Source organism: Meles meles, chromosome 2 (assembly GCF_922984935.1).
Source record: "Meles meles chromosome 2, mMelMel3.1 paternal haplotype, whole genome shotgun sequence".
NCBI lineage: Eukaryota > Metazoa > Chordata > Mammalia > Carnivora > Mustelidae > Meles > Meles meles.
The window spans coordinates 106856829-106881982 of NC_060067.1; the positions used below are offsets into that span (position 1 = coordinate 106856829).

Consider the following 25154-nt stretch of genomic DNA (forward strand, 5'->3'; position numbering starts at 1 on the left):
AAATTCTAAGAAAAAAAACAAAAAATGATACACCAAGAAGTTAGAAAATACTTTAGAATGATAGATAAGGAAATAAAGGCGCATCCTGAAATAATGTTTTTCTACTGAGTATCCTTCTCCATGTAATCCTTACTAGAACCCAGAGAGATTAGAAAACAAAACTGAAGGTAAAGTTAAAGAGGATAATACACAGGGATGGTGACAATAAAAATGTTGCCTTTAGGGGCGCCTGGCTGGCTCAGTGGTTAAGCCACTGCCTTCCGCTCAGGTCATGATCTCAGGGTCCTGGGATCGAGCCCCACACTGGGCTCTCTGCTCAGCAGGGAGCCTGCTTTCCCCTCTCTCTCTCTGCCTGCCCATCTGCCTACTTGTGATCTCTCTCTGTCAAATAAATAAAATCTTTAAAAAAAAAAAAATGTTGTCTTTACTTAGTAAAATCTTTGCCTAATTTCAATGTCTTCCCCTCCCCCAACCCCAAGGAAACTTTTTTTTTTCCCTGAAAGCTGCTTCAGTAGATCCTACAATGCTAACATAGCTAAATTTTACTTCTTTTCCATAGATGCATGATAAATCTGAAGAACTTTGTATAATAACATCAGAAAGAGACAAATTGTTTTCTGAAGTAGTTCAAAAGCAAAGTAGAATTCAAGACTTACTTGAAGAAATTGGGAAAACTAAAAATGACCTAGCAACTACCCAGTTGAATTATGAAAGCATTGATCAAGAATTCCAAGATTTTAAAAATCATCATAGTGAATTTGAGCAAAAGTATGAGATGGTCTTTGAGGAGAATGCAAGAATGAATCAGGAAATAGGAAATCTCTCCAAACAAGCTCAAAAACTTGGTTTAAGTTTGGATGCTTTGAACACAGAGGTTGGTATAAGACATCCTCTAGGGAAGTAGTCTTTAGCCTTCTGAGGTTTGGCTTCCATATGTATACACCACAGAATGCTCTGCTTTTCACATTTACTTTTTCTTATTTTAAAGCTTTCTCCCAAATCTGAAGAACTTCAGCCAAAAACAACTGAGAGTCAAAAAAGTTCAAATGAAGTGGAAGAGCTGAAGGAACAATTAGAAAATAGAGATTTGAGGCTGAAAACTATGGAAAAGGAAAAAACAATGATCGCTGAGCAACTTCAGCAAACTTTAGCAGAAGTAAGAACCTTAACCCAAGAAAAGGAGGACCTAAAACAACTCCAGGAGAGCCTGCACATTGAGAGGGACCAACTCAAAAGTGACATTCAAGATACTGTAAACATGGTAAGGCTTTGACTGAGTAAACTCTGAAAACTCAGAACCTCTTTACAAACAGTACCGGAGCCATCACTCGTGATTAATATCAAGTAGTCACTATACAATTACTTCCACTATTTCACATTATTCTAATGGAAATTGTTTTGTTTCTCTGACAAAGAATATAGATACCCAAGAACAATTAAGAAATGCTCTTGAGTCTTTGAAACAACACCAAGAAACAATTAACACGCTAAAAATGAAAATTTCTGAGGAAACTTCCAGGAGTTTGCATACAGAGGAAAACCTAGGAGAAACTAAGGATGAATTCCAGGAAAAGGTAAATGGTGTTTCCTTTCAAAGTTTTATGTATGTGTAGATGAGCTTTCTTTTCTACCTCAAACACTTAAGTACATGCTGATAATCGCAATCTTGTTTATTATTCACAATGCTATTAACTAACAATATTTATAAGCCACAACCCTAATGTCTTTAAGATAATTTCAGATATAATTGCTTAAAATCAATTTGAAAAAAAAAGGCAAAAATTAATTCAAACTTGGAGCTGATATTTTCTGAGGCCTCACGTATTTTAAATGTCTTTAAAAATCACTCTGAATTCTAAGAATACAAGAGAGATTACTAATTATTAACCATGTCTAAAATATTTGTTTTATGTCAGATTTTACATATTAAACTTGCTTAGAGATCCCTATAAAATCAATGTGTATATTTTATTTATGCCTGTTTTCTAGGGTTTATGCCATAATTTTACTATCAGGTTTTTAAATCTCACCTTAATTTATTCTAAGTAGTATGGTTTATTTTGTTCTGAGATCTTAGGAGAATAAGGTCTTAACTGGTTATTTAATTTTATACAAGAAAGGCTACGAGATGCTAATGATTTTTTTTTTTTAAAGAGATATGTATTAGTCCAATAGGGCAGCCATCACAAAATATCACAGACTGCTGGCTAAAACAACAGAAATATACTTTCTCCTGGTTGTGGAGGCTAGAAGTCCAAGATTAAGGTGCTAGAAAATTTAGTTTCCATTAAGTCTTCTCTTCGCTGCATACAGATGGCACCTTCCTTCTGTGTTCTCCTATGCTCAAGTTGAGAAAGAGCACTGGTATTTCTTCCTCTACTTAAAAGGACACCAATCCCAGGGCGCCTGGGTGCCTCAGTCAGTTGGGCAACTGATTCTTGATTTCAGATCAGGTCTTGATCTCAGGGTTGTGAGTTTGAGCCCCACGTCTGGCTCTGTGCTGGGCATGGAGCTGAATGAATGAATGAATGAATGGACACCAATCCTATGGTATTAGGGCTCCAGTTTTATGACCTCATTTAATTACCTTAATTACCCACCTTAAAGACTTTCTCTTCACATATAGTCACATAGGGGTTAGGACTTCAATGTGAATATTGGGAGGACACAATTCAATCAGAAAAATCACCAGGATGGACATATTATTAAATAAAAACAAATACTTCTTCAGAATAATTCAGTAAGCTCCAACTTATATAAATAAATCTCTTTATAGATTTATATGCTATTACTTTACATAATGAACTTTTTTCCCCCATTTGCCCTGGGGTACAGTATTCTTGCCTTGGAAAAGCTTTTCCCCTCTCTCCCTATGTTTTAGTACTTCTCTCCTAGAAAAGCATTTTCACTTGTTTTATATGTTCTATGTTCTTAGCTTATCTATAGTTTGGATCAATCAAATGAGCTAAACAAAGGCATTTGACTTTGATTTAAAATTTATAACTTTCACTTTCATTGGGGAAAGGTTTTTTGAAAAGATTTTTGAAAGTAAGATACAACAATTAATAGCTACTTTAAAACAAATGCAAAAATGCAATCATAGGGCCTCATGAGAAGGGGTGTAATAGCAGAAGAGTAAGGGAAAAGGAGAGTTCTATTCACTGGGACCAGCTGGTGTGTGGTATTAGTTTATGTTAGAAGCATCTATGTTGGGGCGCCTGGGTGGCTCAGTGGGTTAAAGCCTCTGCCTTCAGCTTGGGTCATGTTCCCAGGGTCCTGGGATCAAGCCCCACATCGGGCTCTCTGCTCCGCGGGGAGCCTGCTTCCTTCTGTCTCTCTGCCTGCCTCTCTGCCTGCTTGTGATCTCTTATCTGTCAAATAAATAAAATCTTAAAAAAAAAAAAAAAAGAAGCATCTATGTTGATAAAAAAGGTCCAACAGGATTTTTTGTTTCCCAGGGGTTTCTTAAATCTGGGATGGAAGGCTGGGGTCAGCTTGGTCTTCTGTTACTGTGTTGATGATGGATCCTACATGGAAACTTCTGTTCATCCGGGCCCCACAGGGCTGCATTAGTAGGTCTCTCATAAATCCCCTGAAAGTGCCCACGTTGAATCCTATTTGATGTTTCTCTCTTTAGAAAGGCAGTTTCTCTAGTGTCTTGCAACAGAAAGTTTAAACAATGATTAGTAAGCTTATCTCATGTAAAGGACACAATTCTTTTTTTTTATTTAATAATAAAATCTGTTAGATTTTCTCATGGTAGCTGAAATACTTTCTGGGCTGAGTTTAGTTCTAAAATATCCTTTGGGTATTCTCACATACTTTGTCTCAGCCTGCTTTGTCTTTGTGTACATTCCTATATTCAGGAGCACAGATTTAAGATTCTGAAGTACAGTATCTGACAAACTTGTCCCAATGACCATGTGTTCCTTACCTTAAGTTCTAATGTATTAGCTCTGTGTTTGCCATTGTTAGAAACTCAAGCATACTGCCAATAGTAAGAGAATAGTAAAATCAAGTATGATTTGTCCAAACCCATTCTAGAGAATTGAGGCAACTACTCAAAATTATAATTAGAAGATTAGGTAACAGCATAGGTAAAAGTATGTGATCTAAATGGAAAAAAGCAAAACTGAATATTTTAGTTATGATATATATATATATATATATATATATCATAATTACTGTATTCAAAAGGAATTTTTCAAGGACAGACTCTGAAAGGAAATATTCCAGAATTCTGATAGTGGGTTGTGTGAAGCTGGTATGCTAGATGATTTTTTTTTCTCTTTATTTTTCAGTTTTTTTCCAATGTAATTGTAGATGATTATAAAAACTTTTTTTAAAAGATTTTATTTATTTGAGCAAGAGAGAGAGCATGGGGAGGGGCAAAGGGAGAGGAAAAGAGAATCTCAAGCAGACTCCCCACTGAATGTGGTGCCTGATACAGGGCTAGATCTCACAACCCTGAGACCATAACTCAAGCCAAAATCAAGAGTCGGATGCTTAACTGACTGAGCCACCCGGGTACCCCACTATTAAAATTTTTTAAAACATATTTAAAACTTCATAAAATACAGCCAATATGGAGCTGTATTTATTTCCTGGATATGTAAGGTTACATAGTGATAACCTAATTTCAAACCAATGATTTTAATGTCAGTCTTTGTCTCACTTGATCAAAAAGTATATGTGTTAGGTTACCTTTGCTTAAGACTTATTTATGGATAAATTATATAACATGCTTTTTTTAAGCAGAACATAAAAAGTATGTATTTTTAAAAGGTGGTTATACTACTATAATATGAAATCTATTTTTATCAAAGTTATTTTGCCCTCTCATATGATAAAACTCCAACCTTTTGTGAATAGGACTGCTTCTGAAAATAATGTTTTGTTGTGAGTGGGGGGATAGAGAATCATTTCCAGCTGTTGATGGAAAGAGCATGGTGGAGTTCAAGGTGGCTTACTCTTTCTTAAAATTAGGTTGATCCATCATCGTACATGAAGATAATTGTGAATTATCTACAGTTGTTCAGGTAGTTCTTAACCCATGAAAAAGAGTACGCTTAAGGGCACAAACTCTGGAGCCAGACCTCTTGGCTTCCAATCCTGAGTGACCTTTGGCAAGTGACCGATCATCCTCTCTCAGATTCATGTTCCACATCTGTCGAATGGAAATAATACTTGTACCTACCTCATAAGGTTAGAGTGAAGAGTAAATGTGTCAATAAATGAAAAGAATGCCTGTAAATAATAAGTAATGTAAGTTTTGGCAATTTTCATTACTATTAAAATTGTAATTAACAAATTCTTTATTTACATTTTAGATGGTTGACACAAATAAAAAACAGAATTTGAAAGCTAAAAATACTCAAGCACTGATTGTGAATGTTGAAGATAATGAGCTAACTGAGCAACAGAGAAAGATGTTTTCTTTAATACAGGAGAAAAATGAACTGCAACAAATGTTAGAGAGTATTACAGCAGAAAAGGAACAATTACAGACTGACCTAAGGGAAAATATTGAAATGGTAGGATTTAGCACTGTATACTTAGCAATATATTCTTGTCTTTTATGTTGTGGATTTTTACAACTTTACTGAGGCATAATTTACATGTGAGAAATGTATCTGATGCAAGTGTACAGTCTGATAACTTTTGACAAATGTCTCTATTTGTGTACCCTCCACCCCAGTCAAGGTATAGAACATTTACCTCTCCCTTCAGAGTTCTCTTGCGCCTTGACCCCTGCAATTCTGATCTCACTCTCTACCCCATATAGTTGCTGTCCTGATGGTTTTTAACCGTAGGACACTTTGTCTCTTCTAGAACTCCATACAAATAGAATCATACAGCATGTACTCTTTTGTACCTTACTTTTTTTACACTCCTTTTTATTGCTGGGTAGTGTTCCATATATGAACAGGCCACAAGTTGTTTAGCCTTTCTCCTGTTGATGGAAATTTGAGTTCTGTCCACTGTTTGGCTATTTTGAGTGAAGCTGCTGTAAACATTCTTACACAAAACTTTTTATGAACATTTTTTTTTAAAGTTCTCAAGGGTATCTAAATGGAATAGCAGGGTCATAGCAAATTACTAGACTGATTTCCAAAGTAGTTGTGCCATTTTACATTCCCAGCAGCAAATTAAGAGAATTCTGATGATTTCACATCCTCACCAGTGCTTCATATTATTGGTGTTTTCAATGTTAGCCATCCTATTGGGTATGTACCTCATTGTTTTCATTTGCCTTTCCCTAACAATTAAGGATATTGATCATCTTTTCATATTCTTATTGGCCATTGCATATCTTTCTATAAATTATCTGTTCTCTCAGTGATGTGTTATAGATTTTAGTGTACATGTCTTTATCCACGTTTTGTTAAATTTGTCCCTAAATGTTTCTCTTCGTTTATTCTGTTGTAATTTTTAAACTTCGTTGTTAATTATTCATTGTTAATGTTTGCCGTATTGTCAAATCTACTTTAGTTTTTGATTCCGTATTTAGAGACAAAATAATATGTATAGATTGAAATTGACATTTTTTGAAGTTTGCTGTGGATTACAGGAGAACTTGAATTTTTGTGTAATTTTCAATATTTCTTGGGGTTTTCTGGTCAAAAGAGCTAAGTTTAAAGAAGAATACAGACAAAAGTCATAGTCTGTTCTTGGTCTCATGTTTGCAGTGTTTTTGTGGTCATGACTTGAGACTGTCACTGTTTAAGCTGATAACTAGGGTTAGCCTACATCATGCTAGCAAAAGATAGCTGCCATTTTGAGCCTGCTGTTAACTGGTGCTCTAAATCATAACTATTCTGGCATATGAAGAGCCCATAACTAGTCTTGTCATCAATCCATGAAAGTTAGAAACAGTCTCCTTTGGCTTAAGGGTAGAAAATGGGCAAACCTCTCAAGATAAGAATACTAAATCCAATTCTAATTTTCACGATAGGAATGTAAGTGAAGTAATAATGAAACAGCATAAAAAGCAGATGTTTGGCATCTATATGATTAAATTAAAGACGCTTTAAGATAGTCTTTTCCAATAGAATTTGCCATGATTTCTTCATTTTTAGGCTAAGGTAAATGCTGATTTTTACCTAATTTTATAAATGTAAGGTAATATGTATCTTAATCTCAATTTTTCTTAAATTCTAGACTATTGAAAACCAAGAAGAATTAAGAATTCTTAGAGATGAACTTAAAAAGCAGCAAGAGCTCGTCGTACAAGAAAAGAACCACACCATAAAGAAAGAGGAAGAGATTTCTAGGACCTGTGAGAAATTAGTAGAAGTTGAAGAAAAGCTAAAGGAAAAGGTGAATTTTTAAGTTATCTTCCTAACCATATTATATATCCTGACGAAACTTTTTTGATTGCTCTAGGGCTAAACTCTAAAAATAGCATGTATCTCCCAAATGAACACATGTTACTGCTAATATTGTGGACAGTTGCAACTCTTACCTATATTCAAACCAACACTCTTTTTTTTTTCTTCTTTTTTTTTTTATTAACGTATAATGTATTATTTGCTTCATGGATACGGGTCTGTGAATCATCAGTCTTACACAATTCACAGCATTCACCAGAGCACATACCCTCCCCAATGTCCATGACCCAGCCACCCTATCCCTCCCTCTATCCCCCAGGAACCCTCAGTTTGTTTCCTGAGATTGAGTCTTTTATGGTTTGTCTCCCTCCCGATCCCATCTTGTTTCATTTTTTCCCTCTCTACCTCCCATGACCCCCACCCTGCCTCTCAAATATCAAAGAGATCATATGATAATTGTCTTTCTCTGATTAACTTATTTTGCTCAGCATAAAAGCCTCTCATTCCATGCACATCCTTGCAAATGGCAAGATTTTAGTTTTTTGATGGCTACATAGTATTCCTGTGTGTGTGTGTGTGTGTGTGTGTGTATACCACATCTTCTTTATCCATTCATCTGTTGATGGACATCTTGGTTCTTTCCATAGTTTGGCGATTGTAGACATTGCTGCTATAAACATTTGGGTGCACGTGCCCCTTCGGATCACTACGTTTGTATCTTTAGGGTAAATACCCAGTAGTGCAACTGCTGGGTCATAGGGTAGCTCTATTTTCAACTTCTTGAGGAGCCTCCATACTGCTTTCCACAGTGGCTGCACCAGCTTACATTCCCACCAACAGTATAGGAGGGTTCCCCTTTCTCCGCATCCTCACCAACATTTGTCAATTCCTGACTTGTTAATTTTAGCCATTCTGACTGGTATGAGGTGGTATCTACTGTGGTTTTGATTAGTATTTCCCTGATGCCGAGTGATGTTGAGCACTTTTTCATGAGTCTGTTGGCCATTTGGATGTCTTCTTTGCAGAAATGTCTGTTCATGTCCTCTGCCCATTTCTTGATTGGATTGTTCTTTGGGTGTTGAGTTTGATAAGTTCTTTACAGCTTTTGGATACTAGCCCCCATTATCCGATATGTCATTTGCAAATGTCTTCTCCCATTCTGTCAGTTGTCTTTTGTTAACCAACACTGTTTGTGAGGATTATATCATTCTCGTCTTCAGATGAGAGAGGCCATGATTCATTTAAATTATCATATAATATATTCATCAGAAACTTTTTGGAAACTACCATAGCCTAGATGCTGTTCTGGGTGCTTGAGATCCATTAGTCAATAACACAAAGATCCTGCCTTTATTAAGAATAAATGAAACAAGATGGGATTGGGAGGGAGACAAACCATAAATGACTCTTAATCTCACAAAACAAACTGGGGGTTGCTGGGGGGAGGTGGGATTGGGAGAGGGGGTGCGGGCTATGGACATTGGGGAGGGGAGGCGAACCATAAGAGACTATGGACTCTGAAAAACAACCTGAGGGTTTTGAAGGGTCAGGGGTGGGAGGTTGGGGGAACAGGTGGTGGGTGATGGGGAGGGCACGTTTTGCATGGAGCACTGGGTGTTGTGCAAAAAGAATGAATACTGTTACGCTGAAAAAGAAATAAATAAATAAAAAGGGGAAAAAAATTAAAAAAAAAAAAAAAAAAAAAGATACAATAGTGATTCTTTAAAATGTAAGCTTTATGACTGTTACCATCTCTTAGACATTTACAGTTTCCTGACTCATTTCTTTTATGGAAGTAAGGTGCTGTTGTAGTATTTATATAAGAGCTAAGACTCTTGTAATAATTGTACTGCCCATGTAGTTCTAAAATGTACCACTAAGAGCTTTCTATTTACTCTAAGAACAGTGCCACATGCATTATAAATGATACATTATGATTTCCACTGCACTTCTGTGGAGTGTTTATCTCCTAGTAAGTATTCTCTTATTTCTCCTCCCTTTCACTATAACCTAACTAAATTTACTAAAACCTGATGTCTGTTTCATACTCATTCTAAAGTTAAATTAATAGGCTTATGCAAATTTAATGCCTCAGTAATGAGCACTCAGTATTATATAAGACTGATGAATCACTGACCTCTACCTCTGAAACTAATAATACATTATATGTTAGTCAGTTGAATTTAAAAAAATAAAGAGATAGACTTATGCATATTTATTAACTTAAAAAAGTTAATGCTTCACTAAAATTAACAACTCAGGAAACAACACATGTTGATGAGGATGCAGAGAAAGGGGAATCCTCTTATACTCTTGGTGGAAATGCAAACTGCTGCAGCCACTCTGTAAAACAGTATAGAGGTTCCTCAAAAAGTTAAAAATAGAGCTACCCTACAATCCAGCAATAGAATTACCGGGTATTTATCCAAAGGATAGAAACAGATTCAAAGGGGCATATTCACTCCAATATTTATAGCAACAATGTTCATAATACCCACAATATAGAAAGAGCCCAGATGTCCGTTGACAGATGAATGGATAAAGATGTGATGGTATATATATTTATAATGGAATATGACTCAGCCATCAAAAAGAATGAAATCTTGCAATATGCAATAATGTGGATGGAGATCATTATACTAAGCAAAATAAGTCAGAGAAAGACAAATACCATATGATTTCACTCCTGGGTGGAATTTAAGAAACAAAACAGTTGAACATAGGGGAAGGGAAGGAAAAGTAAAATAAGACAAAAACAGGGAGGCAAACCATAAATTCTCAATTATAGGAAACAAACTGAGGGTTGCTGGAGGGGAGGTGGGTGAAGGAATGGGGTAACTGGGTGATGGGCATCAAGGAAGGGACTTGAAGTAAGCAGCACTGGGTGTCCTATGCAACTGATAAGTCACTAAATTCTACCTCTGAAACTAATACACTATATGTTAATTAAATTGAATTTAAATAAGTTTAAAAAAAATGTCTCAGTCGTTGTTTGAACTACCCCATAAGGACCTTATTAGAAGTAAAAAATAGATTATCTAAAAATTTTTAAGAGATGAGGAATTATAGTTGTTTGTCAATTACACCTTTATATTTAATTAGTCTCTTTCAAGTTTTTCTCATTTTCACTTTGCCTCCTTGATTAACCTACTGACACTGTATTAGTTTCCTGGACCCTCTTTATCAAATTACCATAAACTTGGTGGCCTAAAGAACAACAAATTTATTGTCAGATGTCTGGGTCCTAGAGGTCCAAAATCAAGTTCCTGGCAATACCATGCTCCCTCTGAAGGCTCTAGGGAAGAATCTCTCCTTGAGTCTACGGAAAGCGTTCAGGGAACAGAATCTCCTTGAGTCTAATAACTGTCCTTCACTCCCAGCCGCCCTTGGTGTCCTGGGCTTATAGCTTTATCACTCTTATCTCTGCCTCATCTTCACAGGACTTTCTCTGTGTGTCCTTTTTGTCTCTAATAAGGACATTCTGCCTTTAGGGCCCACCCTAATCCAATAGGATTTCTTCTCAACCCTTAATTAATTACATCTGCAAAAACGGTACTTTCAAGTAAGGTGATATTCTGAAGTTCTGAATCGACTTGAATTTGGGGTAGGACACTATTTAGCCCACTACCGTCACTATGCTTAGAAGGATACTTTCCTTTTAAAGCTGCTTGTCTGTATACACTGGGAGTGTAGCCAGGGCTGTGATGATTATTTCAGTTTAGCAAAGTATATTTCACACGAGATTTTAAGAGTATATAGGGAAATTGATAATTAAAAATTTTATTTCTTGGGGCACCTGAGTGGCTCAGTGGGTTAAAGCCTCTGCCTTCAGCTTGGGTCCTGATTCCAGGATCCTGGAATCAAGCCCCACGTCGGGCTCTCTGCTTGGCGGGGAGCCTGCTTCCCTTCCTCTCTCTCTGGCTGCCTCTCTGCCTACTTGTGATCTCTGTCAAATAAATAAATAAAAATCTTTTAAAAAATAAATAAATAAAATAAAAATTTTATCTCTTAAGAGCCAACAACTACAAGAAAAACAGCTACAACTTCTTAGTGTACAAGAAGAAATGAATGAGATGCAGGAAAAGATGAATGAAATGGAGAATTTGAAGAATGAATTAAGAAACCAAGAATTAACATTGGAACGTATAGAAATGGAGAGGCTAGAGTTGGCTCAGAAGCTCCATGAAAATTATGAGGAAATGAAATCCATAACCAAAGAAAGAAATGATCTAAAGGAATTACAAGAATCATTTGAAATAGAGAGAGAGGAACTTAAAGGATACATAAAAGAAATCGAAGCTACAGTAAGTTATTACCCTTTTCTTTCATCTATTGAATGTTTCTTTAAAACGGAGCCAGTTGGAAAAGGGGGAGGCAATGTTAAGATGATGTGGTTGAAATATTCATTAAATATCACTTCCTACTAAGGGTCTAGAAACAAAAGAAGAACTAAAAATTGCCCACGTGCATCTTAAAGAACAACAAGAAACTATTGACGAGCTAAGAAAAAACATTTCTGAGAAGGCAGCTCAAATAATAAATATTCAGAAGCGTTTAGAAAAATCCAATCCTGAATTACAAGAAAAGGTTTGTCTCTTCTTCTCTCGTTTGTCCCTTCTTCTTTCCTTTTTTCTTTGAAGGAAAGATGAGCAATAAGTAGTGACTATGTTAATAGTTCATTCATTATTGGATACTATTTGTTGAGTGTGTAATGTGGCAGGCAGAGTCCTGGGTTATAGAAATAAAATGGGAACAAGGTGAACAAAATTTCTATGATTATAGAGCTTACTCTAGTAGAAAGAGGTAACTAGTAAATTAGCAAACGAATGAATAAGATAATTTAACATAATGGCAAGTACTGTAGAGGAAATAAAACATTAGGATAACTGAACCAGCTTATGTTAAAGGCTGCTGTGTGCAACCCATTGAAACTACGGATATGAATAAGACATCATTCTCTCCACACACCCCAGCCCCCCAATATAGGCATATAAAATAATCCCTCTATTTGAGTAGGACAAATGCAGAATTACGATATGCAAAGTTACATGGAACCACAAGTGACCATAGGAAAGGAGAATTAATCTGTAAACAAAAAAATTGGCACGAAGCATTGGAGCTCATCTGAGAATTAGGGACCGTTATTTATTGAGATATAATCTGCTCAGTGATTATTTTTCTCCTGTGGCATTTGGGAACTAGTATAGAAATGAAGAGGTATAAAACTGACAAAATTAACAGTGTGTTAGCCAAGTATAAGAATTGATTCACTTTGTATGTAAGCTGGAGCAAAAGAAAATTATGGCAGAATATGACCAGCAGAAAAGTCATAAATAGCTTCAGTAGAAATCAAAAGAAAATGAATAAGTTGGAGTTCATGATCCACAGTAGGCCATGGTTTCAGGATCACTTTTATTTCTATGGATAGTATCCTCATCTTTTCCCTTTAAAAAATTATGATAATATGGCAGTAGCTCTTCTGGCCATGGGTCCTGTCCCCCTACTTTAATAAAATCACCTTTTTGCACACACACAAAAAATTATGATAATAATCTCTAGATAGTAACCTTGGTATTTTATGCTTATCACAAGATCCCAGTGCTTCATGAGGAACAGGAGCTACTGTGCAATGTAAAAGAAGTCAGTGATACTCAGGGAACAATGGATGAAGTGGAGCTGTTGGAAAAGCAGTCCAAAACCAAGGAGTCAGTGACACCGGCATGCACAGAAATAGAAAGTATCGAGTTGACTAAGAAACTTCCAGAAAGTCATGAAGAAACAAAATCTCTGACTGAGAAAAGAGACAACCTTCAAACAATAAAAGAAGCGGTTCAGGTTGGACAAAATCAGCAGCAAGAAGACATTAGAGAAACGTTGGCTAAAGTAAGTTTCATCCTTTCCTTCCATTTAAGAAGTATTTTATGAGAATCAATCTTAGGGAAAGGAAGCCCTTGTGTTATAATGTTATGATCATGTTTTCTTTAAATGTCTCTTGATTATGAAGTGATTGGAAACAGAACTAAAATTATAAAGACTAAAAAACTGTTGAAATTGAGAGAAAACATTTCAGAAAAGACAGCAGTCTTCTTTTTTTTTTTTAAGATTTTATTTATTTATTTGACAGAGAGAGATCACAAGTAGGCAGGCAGGCGGGGGGGTGGGGGGGAAGCAGGCTCCCTGCCGAGCAGAGAGCCCGATGCGGTCAAGGGTCCTTGATTCCAGGACCCTGGGATCATGACCTGAGCCAAAGGCAGAGGCTTTAACCCACTGAGCCACCCAGGCACCCCAACAGCAGTCTTCTTAAATATTTAAAAATGATTTAGAAAAACCAATGCTAAATTACAGGAAAGGATAAAGCCAGAAAAACCATCTTTTCCCCTTCTTTAAATCTATTCCTACAGCATCTCATAAGGCACTTCCTCAATCTGAGAATCACCCTTCCTTCCCAGTATCCTTTCCTCCCACTCATTCTATAATCTAAGCACCAAACCTTGTTGATTGTAAGGTGTTTATGTGTGTCTGGGTGCATATGTGTATGTGTATGAAATCTTCCACCTTTTCTCCCCACATTGCCAACACCTTAATCCAAGCCACCATTATTTCTGTCCCTGGCTTTCTGCGGTAGCCTTCTTATTGGTCTCCCCATATTCATTCCTGTACTTCTGTAATTCATTCGCCATTCTGAACCCAAGCAATCTTTTCTTCTTAAAACCCTTTAAGGGTCTATCACTACTCTTGAACTAAAGACTGGAATTCTTCACATGGTCTCTGAGGCCCTGGGTCCCATTCCTTGCTGGTCTCCAGCCTTATTTCTGCTCACTCTTAGCCCTGCTCATGATACTTCAGCCATATGCTTCTTCATCTCGTGGCTTCCAGATGTTCTGGTATCACCGCCTGCGTCAGCATTTCCCTCCACCTACACCTAATTAATACTCTCACCCTTTAGTTCTCAACTGAAAATTTCCATCCCCCAGGAAGGCCTTCCTAACCACTCAGGGTAAATTAGGTTTACCACATACCCTGCAGGAACCCAGAAACTCCTTTGGTAAGATTCGGCATAATGTCTCTTTCCCTCTAAAGTGCAAGTCTCAAAAAGGCAAACAAAGATCATGTTAGGTCTCTTTTACCATTGTATCTCCAGCCTCTAGTAGGATAGTAACAGCACAGTGAGCCCTCAGGAAATAAGTGCTCAATACCTGAGTAATGAGGAGTGGGAGAGTGAAAAGAATGCTCTGTAATGAGCCACTGAATCCTGACTTAATCATTTTAGAAAAGGTCCTAATTTCTTTTCCCCTAGACTAAAATAAAAGATCTTTGGCTGTCAACGCTATTGTTTTTAGGATTCGCTTAAGATCCAGGATCCTCAAGACAAACAAGATCAGTCCTTCAATGTGAAAGAAAAGGACGAGGAGGCTAAGGAAATCCTGAGTGAGCTGGAGCTACCGCAAGAGCAGCTCGAAGCCGGAGAGGCGGCACTGCCACGAGAGGGCATGGAAAGGCTCGAGATGGTGGAGGGGCTGCGAGAAGTTCTTCAGTCTGAAACTCACCAACTCAAAGAAAACATGAGAGAAATGACAGCTATGGTAAGTTTCATCCTTTCCCCCTTGTGCTTTTTTTAAAAAATTATTTTATAAGCAGGTATTTTTGTAAAAATTAAACTTTCGGGAAAAGGAGTTAGAGTATGATGGTTATAATGTTTCTGTAAATTTCTCAATAATTTCCTCTAATAATAAAGCACATGGAAACTGAAGAGGAACTGAAAGTTGCTCGTTGTCACCTGAAAGAACAGGAAGAAACTATTGATAAGCTGAGAATGAATCTTTCCAAGAGGGAAACTGAACTGTCCAGCCTTCAAAAGGAATTAGACACAACTAACGATGAATTACAGAAAAAGGTAAATTGGGGATGAAGGGCATGTAGGAAAAAACCTGAGGGAGCTAGCTAACTGAACTACAGAAACTAATTTTGCATGCTAGATTATTATGCAGAACATTCTGGGTGTTTTTCCTTTAGAAACAGAAACAGATCCTGGGACTCCTGGGTGGCTCAGCCTGTTAAGCATCTGCCTTCATCTCAGATCTTGACCTTAGGGTCTTGGGATCGGGCCCCACACTCAACAGGAAGCCTGCTTCTCTTCTCTACCTCTTTCCCCCCATCTTCTTGCTCTCTCTTTCTCTCTGTCAAATAAATAAAATCTAAAAAAAAAAAAAAAATCAAAAAAGGAAAACAGATCTGTATATATACACACACATACACATATATAAATATACACATTTTACATGTATGTATATTTTGGTTGTTACTTTATTATTATTTTAAGATCCAAGAACTTCATGAGAAACAGGAACAATTTATTAGCACCAAAGAAATCACTGAGATGCAGGAAAAAATGAGTGAACTGGAGCAATTAAAGGAGCAACTCAAAGTCAAAGATTCATCATTACAAAGTATAGAAAGTGAGAGGCTCAAGTTGACTGAAAAACTTCAGGAAAGTCAAGATAAAATAAAAATTATAGTTAAGGAAAGAGATGAACTGAAAAGGGTGCAGGAGATTCTTCAGATGGAGAGAGACCAACTCAAAGAAAACATTAAAGAAGCTGTAGCTGAAGTAAGTTTCCTTCTTGTAATTTTTTTTATGTACAAAAATAATGCTAAGGTAATTAACAGTGATATCAGTGTTATTTTATTAACTTTTATTCTATCAGAAAGGGACTGAAAATCAAAAAGGAACTAAAAACTACTTATGTTCTTTTGAAGGAGTACCAACAAACCATTAGTATGAGGAATATTTCAAAGAAGACAGACCAAAAAGCAAATATTGAGAGAGATGAAGAAAATTCAGATGCTGAATCACAAGAAAAGGTAAGGTCTTATTTTGTTAAGTTGGAAAATGACATCTGATTATTGTGTTGCTCATTTCCCTGTGGACGGAAACAGTATATACATTAGATAAAAATGTAAAGATGACTGACTTAATTTAGAAACAATTCCTCTTTCTCCTACAAATTTCTGCCTGTGTCCTAACCTGTTTTATTTTCTCAGATTCCAGAACTTCAGGAAAAAGAACAGCAGCTTCTTATGATGAAAGCTGTCCATGAGACTCAGGAAAAAATATGTGACGTGGAATACTTCAAGAACAAATTTGAGGCCGAAAAGTCAATTCTGGAAAATACAGAAATGGAGAATGTAAGGTTAACTCAGAGACTTCATGAAAACCTTGAAGAAATGAGATCTGTTATCAAAGAAAGAGATGATCTTAGGCGTATGGAGGAGACTCTCAAAGTAGAGAGAGACCAGCTTGAAAAAAACCTGAGAGAAACTGCAATTAGAGTAAGTTACCTTCTTTCCCCCATCCAGTAAATATGATTTTGTGTCCTAAAAGAACCATGGGTGATAGGGTTGGTGGGAATGTAAAACTGGTCCAACGTTGGGGAAGGTTGGAGGGGGGATATTTGGTACTATCTTTCAAATATTTCAGTAAGTTTGTTCATTGACCCCAAAAGTCCAGTTGTAGCTATTTCTCTTGTACATAGTAACACAAATTGTGCACAGATACCTGTAGAAGGATATCCATTGCAAAAATTGTAATAATAAAACTAAGTAAACAAAAAAATAGGGAAAATGCTTAATGTCCATTAGCAGGGGACTGGTTAATTAACTGCCACACATTCAGACCATAGAATACGAGGCCACCAGTAAAGAAAGAGGTAGTGCCATGGTGCTGATTTGGAAGTATCCTATTAAGGAAAGGGGTGTATTGTGGAGTAATATATCTAGCATGTATTGACATTTAAGATGAACTTAGAGGATGAATCATAATGGAGTCGGGGGACGTAATTACCCCTTAACTTCTCTCTGCCTTTCTACACACTGTTTAAATTTTGTTACTCTGAATATATCATTTTCCTTTTTCTAATGATAAAGGAGCTGGAAAAACAAGAGGAACTAAGAATTGCTTATATGCATATGAAAGAACACCAGGAAACTATTGATAAACTCAAGGGCCTTGTTTCTGAGAAGACAGATGAAATATCAAATATGCAAGTGGATTTAGAAAACTCAAATGCTGCCTTAAAAGCACAGGTATTTTATTTTTTAATTTGAGAGTTTGAATTAGGTCTTCTGTGTAATGAAACAGGATATGAATTAGCCTAAAATTAAAGGCAAAGATGAGCCTTCTTAATTTCAAAAGGGTTATTTAGCATTTTTTTCAATATCTATCTATATCTTTTTTTATGATTATCTCAAGATCCAAGAACTTCAGGAGAAGGAACATCAACTTCTGAAGGTAAAAAATGATCTCAGAGAAAATATGGATCAAGCAGAGCAATTGAAAAAGCAATTAGAGACCCAGAATTCAACCCTGGAAAGTGTAGAAACCGAGAAGTTAAGGTTAAGTCTGAAACTTCATGAAAACCTTGAAGAAATAAAATGTGTCACTGAGGAAAGAGATGGCCTCAGAAGCGTGGAGGGAACCCTTAGGATGGAGAGAGACCAGCTCAGGGAAAGCCTCAGAGAAAAAGAAACTAAAGTAAGTCACTCTACCTATACTAGTGAGTAAACGTGATGTTTTCCTGACAGCAGTGAGCCTTTCTTTGACATAAGTGGCCGTGTTGGTGTGAGTGAACTGATAACAAAATTTCAGGCGAGCAATTTGGTACTGTTCTAAAAATATCAAATTCTGTAACCAGTATTTTTTTTTGTAGATTTCATCCTACATGTATATTTATATACTACACAAACACACATACACCACAGGTTTTTCATTGTAGCAATTTGTAATAAAAAGTATGAAATAATCTAAATGTCCATCAGAAGGAAACTGTAAATACGATATATCAGAATACTGTGCAACACATTAAAAAAAAAAGAAGAAGAAAGCAAGAAATAGATTTGAATGTCCTGATTTGGAAGCCCAAATCACTCAGAGGGAAAAGCAAATTTTGAATAGCATATGGATCATGTGTTTGCCTCTCAAAAGTAGAAGTAGGTTGTAGGGAGGTAAGGACTGGGAAAGGGAGACAGGGACATGTTATAACTTCCTAAACTTACTCTTAACTTATCCTTATCCTTAACTTATTCTACAACAAAGATGTGGACTAAAAAGTAATAGTTTTATTATTCATACTAAGGAAATATATCACTTTCAGAAAAAAATGCTAATTAATATTAAGCTGTGTCACCATTCTTTAAATTTCTCTAATGATAAAGGACCTGGAAAAACAAGAGGAACTAAGAATTGCTTACATGCATGTAAAACAGCACCAGGAAACTATTGATAAGCTCAGAGGCCTTGTTTCTGAGAAGACAGATGAAATATCAAATATGCAGTTGGATTTAGAAAATTCAAATGCCAAATTACAAGAAAAGGTATGGAGAATGTGCTTGTTTGGATAGTTGATTTATTTGTGCCCAAGCTCCTCTGGGGATGTAAAACTGTTTAGCCTCGTTGCAAAACATCTTGGGAGTTTTTACTAGCACTGAACATATACCTTCCTGTGGCTCAGCATTTCTGTTCCTGAGTATGTACATAAGAGGAAACAGTGTGTACTTCCACATAAAGTTATGCACAAGAATGCTCATAACAGTTTTGTAATCATAATGGCAAAAAAATGGAAGACAAGTGAAATGTCTTTCAATAGGAGAATGGATAAATACATTGTGATTTTAAGTTCCAAAGCAGGCAAGACTCATCTAGGATGCAAAAAGTTCAGAATAGTGGTGAGCTCTAGGAGGGGATGCACACAGGAACTTTGTAGAGTACTAGACAGTTTTTAAATTTTAGTCTGGGTTGTAATTATATAGATGTATACCATACGTCAAAAATAATTAAATTTTACACTTAAGATTAATGTGCTTATATATATTATACCGCAAGGGTGCCTGGGTGGCTCAGTCATTTAAATGTCTACCTTTGGCTCAGGTCATGATCCCCAGGTCCCAGGACTGAGTCCCACATTGGGCTTCCTGCTCAGCAGGGAATCTGCTTCTCCCACTGCCCCTCACCCTGCTTGTATTCCCTCCTCTCTCTCAAATAAATAAATAAATGAAAATCTTTTTTAAAAATTTATATGTCAAAAGAAATAAATTTTGGGGGCGCCTGGGTGGCTCAGTGGGTTAAAGCCTCTGCCTTCGGCTCAGGTCATGATCCCAGGGTCCTGGGATCGAGCCCCGCATCGGGCTCTCTGCTCCGTGGAGAGCCTGCTTCCTCCTCTCTCTCTGCCTGTCTCTCTGCCTAGTTGTGATTTCTCTCTGTCAAATAAATAAAATATTAAAAAAAAAAAAATTTTGTGTGAAATTATGCAGAATATTAATGAGCAACATAGGAAGACTATTGTCTTAATCAATTTAAGAACTATTCTTTATTCTTTTCTTAAAAACTCTGTATCCTAACACATTATTTTATGATTATCTTAAGATTCAACAACTTAAGGCAAATGAAAATCAACTTTTTAAGTTAAAGGAAGATGTCAATGAATCACAGAAAAAAATGTCTGAAATGGAGCGATTGAAGAAACAACTTAAGACCCAAAGTTTAACTCTGGATAAAATAGAAATGGAGAACTTAAATTTGGCTCAGAAGCTTCATGAAAACCTTGAAGAAATGAAATCTGTAATGAAAGAAAGAGATAATCTGAAATTGGAGAGAGACCAGCTCCAGGCAAACCTACAGGAAATCATAAGTAGAGTGAGTTGTGCTCTATCTATCCAGTATATGTGTATTTTTTTTTCAGTATATGTGGTTTTCATGCCAGAAGCTTCCTTCTTATAATAATTTTGGTGAAAATGTAAATGTTATAATCTTTTAGGGAGACATTTTGACACTGCCTTATTAAATAAAGATTTGTCAACATATATATCTGCTACAGTGATTCTATCTGTAGTAACTTATCCTACGAATATATTCACACATTTGGGCAAAAATACGACATTTATTGCAACATTATTAGTGCTGACAAAAATCTAGACGTATCCACTCATAAGGCACTGGCTAAGTGGGATCCATTTGTATAATGGATTACTAAGCATGAGAATGGGCCCTTTTTATGTGTTAGTGATTTAGAATCATGTCCAAGTGGTATGAGAGAGGGGAAAGTAGTGGCAGAGTCCACCAGGCAGCCCAATGAGGATGGAGGAGGCTAAGGAAAGGGGTTTTAGTTTGTATCCTTCTGTACGGTTCTAATCTGGGGGTGGTGTGCTCATTGTTTTTATTTATGAGCATGAACTTTTTAAGATTTTGTTTAACTAGTTCATCATTAAGGACAGGTAATTGCCTTAATATAATGATATTTCTCAATTTCTTCTAATAAAGGATTTGGAGACACAACAAAAACTAAAAATTGCTCATATGCATTTGAAAGAACACCAAGAAACTATTGATAAATTCAGAGAGAGAGTTTCAGAAAAGACAACTCAGATTTCAAATATTCAAAAGGATTTAAATAAATCTAAAGATGAGTTACAGAAAAAGGTATGTGTTGTTTTGTTCTTTGGGGTATAACTGTCTAAAACCATGTGGAGTGAGAAAAGATAGAGATACAGATATATAGATAGAGACATAGATGTACATATATAACCAGTAGACACTATTTTCCTTCCTTGAAGCAATTCTGTTTGCATTCTAACTTGTTTTATAATTATCTCAAGATACAAGAACTTCAGAAAAATGAGCTTCAACTTCTTAAAATGAAAGATGTCAATAAAACTCATAAAATTATAAACAAAATGGAACGATTGAAGCAACAACTTGAGGCCCAGAATTTATCTATGCAAAGTGTGGAAATGGATAACTTATACTTGACTAAGAAACTTCATAAAAGCCATGAAGAAATAAGAATTTTAGCTAAGGAAAGAGATGAGCTAAGGAAGATAAAAGAGTCTCTCAAAATGGAAAGAGACCAATTCAGAGAAATCTTAAGAGAAATGATAGCTAGAGTGAGTTCAGAATCTTCCCTTATTTAGTAGCTGTTTATAAGAATCAAGCTTTTTTGGAAAGGGGAATAATTTGGTTTTATTGTTGTGGGGTTTTGGGTTTGTTTTTGCTTTGGGGGCGACTTGTGGTTTTTTGGCTTTTTTTTCTTTTTGGAAATTTCTACTAACAATAAAGGATAATGGGGAAACTATAATTTTTCATACAAATAGATTATACTGTTTTCAAAGAAGCCAAAATATTTTTCAGGGAATATCATTTTAATTATTTACTTTTAAGAAAAGATTTGTTACATAATGCAGACTATTTTCTTTAATGTAATTTTTAAAAGGGTTTTTTAAACGAGGAAATGGAATTATCCTCAATAAGAAAAGATATGAAGGACTAGATTTGTAAAACAGTAAGTGCCCATTTCTCTGCCTCCACATGACAGAATTTTAGGCATGCACCCTTCTCAGTAAAGTTGGAGGGAAATGGCCAGACACACAAGGAAGGAAGTTCAGCCAGTGTGACTGTCTTTACGTATTTACAACACGTCTTAAAAAACTCAGCTGAACCCTCTAGAAAATAACATAAATTTCAGATAAAAAAGAAATTGTATAAAATCTATAACTCTTTTTATTCTCATAATTCAACAAGAACAGAAGACTGTGTCATTTGCAGTATTATCAATAGAAACATGGACACTTGGGAACCATCCTTATGTAGACCCTAACTAAACTTGTAAAGAAATTTAATTCATTCAACAAATATTTATTAAACAGTCATTCTTCTAAGTAGTGTAGTGAATAAATGGGAGAAAAGATTTTATTTTATACTTCTAATCAGAAGTACAAAATGTATCAGGATATGCATTTTGTGTTCGAAGGTACTGGGAAGAGTATGAATAGAGATATTTCAGGTGGTTTTGCTAATGTATTATTTGGCAGCAATTCTAGAGACTAATTCTAATTCAGAGACTTGGAATTGTAAGAATCAAATATATATCTAATATCTAGTTTTCAACTCTGCTGTTTATAGGAATAAATCCCACCTCAAAAAATATGTGGTTCTTCCACATTTTATCTCAATGAGTTGAGGCCACTCACTACAATACTTAGTAGTAGTGTTATTCATTTTCTAGCCATTTTTAACTTTGTTTTTGAGTTATAAGTTTATAATTCCATTATTGAAATGATGAGGGAAAATGTAATTAGAAAAACATACAGACATTATATGTGGATATAGTTATAGCTGAAGCTTGTTTATTTCTTTGTACCAATACAGGACCAACAGAACCATAAAGAGGTAGTAAAATATGACAAACAGTTACAGTGTAATGAAAAACACTACCTCACAGAAAGCCTGAGAGAAAAGTGCTCTAGGATAAAAGTAAGTGCCCTATGTTAAAATTACAAATGAATATTGGTACTCTTCTAAAGGCCTAAATGAAATCCAAGGAACATCTATGGAATGAATAGAAAGTGCTCATTGTTTTTTTAAACTTTATGATCTAGTGTAGGTGTGCATGTGTGTGCATATGTACATACATGAACACACAAAACAGTGGGGGGTTATGATTTTAAGGCCCTACTGGAAAGGTGGTATTTGAGCAAATACCTAAAAGAGGTAAAGGATTAAGCCTTAAAGCTGCCTGGGGGAAGAATAGGATGAGAAGAAAAACTAGGGTGTACAAAGCTCTTGAGGCAGAAGCCTGCCTGATGGGTTCACGGAGCATTAAGAAGGGGGAAAGCTGATAAGAAATGAGGTCAGAGAGCTCATGGGGGAAGATGCAAGCTGTGGGGCCTTGAGAGATCTTTGGGTTTTACTCTGAGTGAGATGGAGACCTTTTGGAGGGTTTTGACCATGAGAGAGATGTGATCTGACTTACATTTTAAAGGGATGACTCTGTTGTGTTGAAAATGGACAAATTGGAAGCAGGAGGAACATTTGAGAGACTAAGTTCCATAATCCAGGCCAAGATGATGGTGGCTCAGCCTAAAGAGGTATCAGTGGAAGCAGTAGGAAGTACTTGGATTCTGAATATATGCTGAGGAAAAAGGCCAGCATGATTGTCACTCCTCTCCAAATGCAAGATCCCTAAAGAATTTTTGTGTGTATTTATGTCACTTAGCACATTCCTATCAGAATATGTATTAAAAGTACAAATGAAGGACTACACAGTGCTGTTCCATATCGTAACGTGATTCATACTAAGACCAAAGGCACGAATCCCCTTTCCAACATCCCAGATAAATGAACACCCAGCTTTTCCTTAAGTTATTAAACAGGAAGGTCATTATTGTCAACAACCCCCTATTCTGTATTTAGCCCCCTGAATTAAATGTGTTATTTATTATATGACTAACAAATTGAACTACTGCGTTCCTCCACTTATACTTTGACTGGTGTGTCCTCTAGCCATTTGATCTCAGAAGCCAGGCTTATTGAGTGTCTGCCATATGCACTAATACCAGGTGCTTTTACCTCATGAGATTATCTTTATTGCTCCATTTGAAATAAACTGAAGCTTAGAGAGGAAGTTTAGTAGTTGCCTAAGGTCACATGGCCAACCTTCGAAAGGTCATCTTTGAAATCAGGATTTGAAATTAGGTATAAGTTTAAAACTTAAATATGGAAGCATTTTTACAAATAAAATTTTATTTCCTTTAAGTCATATGTCTGTATATAATTTGTAGATTACGTAGATACAGATATCCTATAACATTTACTTTCCCCCAGAAAACTTTGTGGCAATTACCATAGTCTTCATTTTGTAGCTGGGAAGCTGGCTCAATGATTTCCCTAGTCAGGAAGTAGCAGAGACAGAACCTGAACTCTTTTTTTTTTTTTTTTTAAATATGTGAATTTTAATTTATTTATTTTTTTTTTCAGCGTAGCAGTATTCATTGTTTTTGCACAACACCCAGTGCTCCATGCAATACATGCCCTCCCTATTACCCACCACCTGTTCCCCCAACCTCCTACCCCCGACCCTTCAAAACCCTCAGGTTGTTTTTCAGAGTCCATAGTCTATTATGGCAGAACCTGAACTCTTAACTCTTGATAAAAAGTTAGAAAACTCAGATTCCAGGCAGATAAATAGAAATGTGTAAAGAGGCTACACCAAGCTGGCAAATAGCTAGTGTGATTCTTTGTGAACCAGCATTCAGTCTTGAACTATAATACATACTAGATTGAATTCACTCAAATTTATCTTCACTCTTTGTAGATGGTCGTTTGAATCATGAGTACTCAAAAAATTTAAGAAAATGTATCAAAAATAACAGTGGTTGTTTCTGGTTTTCTTTGTTTTATTTGTTTAAACTTTTTAAATTTCACAGTAATTAAATATTATTTCTATAATTCAAAATCAACAATAAGACTTTCCCTTTTTTTTTAACACAAAGGTCTTAATTTATTTCTGTACTGCAGAAAATGTTAAAGCATAAGTTTTGTTACAATTCCAGGGCAAGGATCATAGGGAAAGAGAGGAAAAAAAAGAAACAAGATGAAACCAGGGAGGGAAACAAATCATAAGAGACTTAATCTTAGGAAACAAACTGATGGTTGCTGGAAGGGAGATGGCTGAGTGGATGGGGTAATTGGATGATGGACATTGGGGAGGGTATGTGTTATCATGAGCACAGGGTATTATTTTTTTTATTTTTTTTTATAAACATATAATGTATTTTTATCCCCGGGGTACAGGTCTTGAATCGCCAGGTTTACACACTTCACAGCACTCATCATAGCACATACCCTCCCCAATGTCCATAACTCCACCCCCCTATCCCAACCCCCCTCCCCCCAGCAACCCTCAGTTTGTTTTGTGAGATTAAGAGTCACTTATGGTTTATCTCCCTCCCAATCCCATCTTGTTTCCTTTATCTTTCTCCTACCCACTTAACCCC

General features: G+C 36.1%; 1 protein-coding gene across 3 annotated transcripts in view; it reads left to right on the plus strand.

Annotated features, from left to right (window-relative positions):
* CENPE (centromere protein E) overlaps nt 1–25154 on the plus strand; it is a 75695-nt gene that overhangs the window by 27910 nt on the left and 22631 nt on the right. The window contains exons 22-40 of one of the 3 annotated variants that reach the window (XM_045984386.1): nt 560–874; nt 989–1261; nt 1416–1574; nt 5331–5534; nt 7162–7320; nt 11345–11635; nt 11760–11918; nt 12924–13214; nt 14672–14914; nt 15067–15225; nt 15652–15939; nt 16089–16193; nt 16374–16661; nt 17256–17414; nt 17581–17862; nt 18543–18701; nt 19750–20019; nt 20644–20802; nt 22528–22632. In XM_045984386.1, the coding sequence (XP_045840342.1) occupies nt 560–874; nt 989–1261; nt 1416–1574; nt 5331–5534; nt 7162–7320; nt 11345–11635; nt 11760–11918; nt 12924–13214; nt 14672–14914; nt 15067–15225; nt 15652–15939; nt 16089–16193; nt 16374–16661; nt 17256–17414; nt 17581–17862; nt 18543–18701; nt 19750–20019; nt 20644–20802; nt 22528–22632 (4068 nt within the window). The remainder of the gene's footprint in view (nt 1–559; nt 875–988; nt 1262–1415; nt 1575–5330; nt 5535–7161; nt 7321–11344; nt 11636–11759; nt 11919–12923; nt 13215–14671; nt 14915–15066; nt 15226–15651; nt 15940–16088; nt 16194–16373; nt 16662–17255; nt 17415–17580; nt 17863–18542; nt 18702–19749; nt 20020–20643; nt 20803–22527; nt 22633–25154) is intronic. The other 2 variants (XM_045984394.1, XM_045984405.1) reach the window with 2 other exon arrangements.